Genomic DNA, 2,500 nt, shown 5'->3' on the forward strand with positions numbered 1-2,500 from the left:
GAACAGACGGCCAGTAGGTCAACTACATTCATGTAATTTATTCGCGAAGTTGTTATACATTTTGGCAATACCTGTCTCCCCAAGATGAAGTCCTCCTCTATTTAAGTCCGTTGAGTGAATGTCATCGTGGAGTATGAAGTGCCACTGTCGCTGATTGCAGAATTTTCGAAGCCTTTTGTTGACTGCATCAACATCGCCGCTATCTGAGAGGTCCGATCTTGTGACCAGCTCTGATATTATTACTTGTGCGTCCGTGGAGCTTTCAATTTCCCTCGCTAGGTCAACGATGTTATCGGCGATTTCGCTTGGGGATAGTTTTCCAAGGTCGTTAGTACCAGCATGTAAAATGATCTGGTCCGGCTTCTTGTCCAGTGTTGGTTTCACATAATGTGACATATCACTTGTTGTAGCTCCCGCGAAGGACTTTACAACAACCCGGTGGCCGACTTCTTTCCCTAATTGCCACCCTTGTATGTTTCTGATAATTGAATCGCCAATAATGACGGTGGTCGGCGAGGATCTTTCTTGGTTGTGGTTAAGAGTATTAGAGCTGTTGTGAGAACTCTTGTTTGGCAGCTTTTTCTTGCTCGATTTGCTTTGGTGATTCTTCGTTGTTTTGGAAGATTGAGATTTAGATGATCCATTGTTTTGCTTTGTGTCCGCCTTTGTATCCGACCATGTTGTATCCGACACCTTAGGATCAACCGAAGGCGACTCATTAAAAGCTTCCTTGCTGTCAAGGCGAAAGTTATATAGCTCCTTGCTTAGCAATGATACTACCATCTGCAGGGAATCTCGCTCCTCTTTTGTTTTATCTAGATTTCCCTTCATTAGCTGAAGTTGCTCTCGCAGAGCGCGATTTTCTTCCTGTATCCGTTGTTGATTTTGACATGATTTACAGGTTGACTGTATTTCTCTACTGTCCGTTAATCGAGATCTATACGAGTCTTTGAGTTTGTTTACCTCATTTTCCAAGCGGTCGTATAGATCTTTAAGGGATTTGTAGCCATTGCATGTGTGACTCTGTTGTTCTGGGCTGCTGCTAGTGTCGTCCAGGTTTATAACAGCCGAGGGCCGAGGTGACGGTTGGTTGACATTGTGGCGGGGAATTTGAATTTCACCAGATCCTGACAAAATCGACTCCTTGAGTCTTTTAACCAGCTCAGTTTTCCTGCCAGATTTAGAGAGCTTTCTTTTTTCAAGTTCGTCCCTTAGATCTTTCACCTTCAGGGAGTTGATGGACCGTCCATTTAATGCATTCTTGATAGCAGCCATTTCGCTCATTTCAAAGGACGAGGAAAGCGAACCGTATTCGGGTACAGAAGTAGACATATTCTTGTTATTAATCTGATCAGCGACTACCAGAGTTGAGTCAGTATGTACTTTACTCAAATCAGGCAAGGAACTGGTCCTAACAAGCCGCGGCCTGGAGATAAAGCGATCAGCCTTCGGAGCTAGGAAAACGTGTCCATCCGCCATATTATGCAAATTCATCCTCAGCTCCGGAAGAAGGAGACGGGGGCAACTTTGACGAAAAATCAAAAACTCCTTCAGGTATCTTCGTCGTCGTCATAGCTATGATTATTATCACGAGGAAAAACAGTGAATCTTCAAATTAACTCCCCCTAATAATGACTCAGAGCAATTTTTCATTTATTTAGTTTTAACGCGAAGTGAAATGACTTTCGGAGATAATTGTAATACATATCAAATGACTGTTCAGTATACATAATTGCATTTTGAAATGAAACAAAAGTCATAAAGTGTACTAACAGTCTTATTTGACAAGTCATAACCAGGAAACATTTACCTAAAGGTGCACGAAGAACAGTGTTATAAGCCCCTCTTAATTTTTTTTGTTTTCAAGACTCAGTTGATACTTGTAAAAGTCCTTCAAGTGGCGAAAGTTCTTCTGCGTTCCCGCAACTTGTCGATGACGACCATTTAGTGACCAAAAAGATAGGCTTGTACAGCAACTGTAAAGTTGGACGTTCTGTAAAGGTGACAAATCTTCAGGAAGACCAAGTAGATCTCAATGACCGCAAGGAAGGCGACTGTTTAACCAACCGCTTTCCTACAGTACCTGTATTAAATCGCATCACACAAGTTGAAGGATATTTCAGCAGTTCCGGCGGTGAACTGAGTGCCGCTCCTGACTCCGACGTGAAGATAGTTATCGGAAATGGCGTGATTGGAGACAGCCAGTTGGTTTTCTACGGTGTAGTCGACGATGAAACGGAGTTGCTGCGGCATATCCCTGTAGGACCTGAAGAAACGCTCATCTCCCCTGTGATTGAATGCGGGCCACATGATATCAGGATCTCAGAGCCTTGGGAGATTATAATTCCGCATTGCCTCTATATGGATAAAAAAGTCAAGAAAAACATGGAAAAATGGATGTGTCTATAGAACTAACCCAGGTAATCAAAAAATCTCTTGGCTGAAAAATCCCTTCAGCTGAATTCAAAAGAAAATGCTTTGAGAAAATGCATTTACGTTC

The 2,500-nt window shown here is 42.6% G+C and overlaps 2 protein-coding genes and 1 pseudogene across 3 annotated transcripts in view; 1 reads left to right on the forward strand and 2 right to left on the reverse strand.

Moving 5' to 3' along the window:
• Positions 1 to 1,490, reverse strand: part of LOC148731844 (uncharacterized) — a 4,572-nt gene extending 3,082 nt beyond the window's left edge. Inside the window, exon 1 of the mRNA XM_088759858.1 lies at positions 72 to 1,490. Within this exon, the coding sequence (XP_088615984.1) occupies positions 72 to 1,479 (1,408 nt within the window). The 5' untranslated portion in view covers positions 1,480 to 1,490. The remainder of the gene's footprint in view (positions 1 to 71) is intronic.
• Positions 1 to 2,500, reverse strand: part of LOC111340954 (uncharacterized) — a 198,673-nt gene that overhangs the window by 33,344 nt on the left and 162,829 nt on the right. The window lies entirely within an intron of this gene.
• LOC111339589 (netrin receptor UNC5B-a-like) overlaps positions 1 to 2,500 on the forward strand; it is an 18,902-nt pseudogene that overhangs the window by 5,434 nt on the left and 10,968 nt on the right. Inside the window, exons 5-6 of the transcript XR_016001513.1 lie at positions 1,494 to 1,554; positions 1,868 to 2,420. The product of XR_016001513.1 is annotated as a netrin receptor UNC5B-a-like (transcript). The remainder of the gene's footprint in view (positions 1 to 1,493; positions 1,555 to 1,867; positions 2,421 to 2,500) is intronic.

Source organism: Stylophora pistillata, chromosome 5 (assembly GCF_964205215.1).
Source record: "Stylophora pistillata chromosome 5, jaStyPist1.2, whole genome shotgun sequence".
Classification (NCBI taxonomy): Eukaryota; Metazoa; Cnidaria; class Anthozoa; order Scleractinia; family Pocilloporidae; genus Stylophora; species Stylophora pistillata.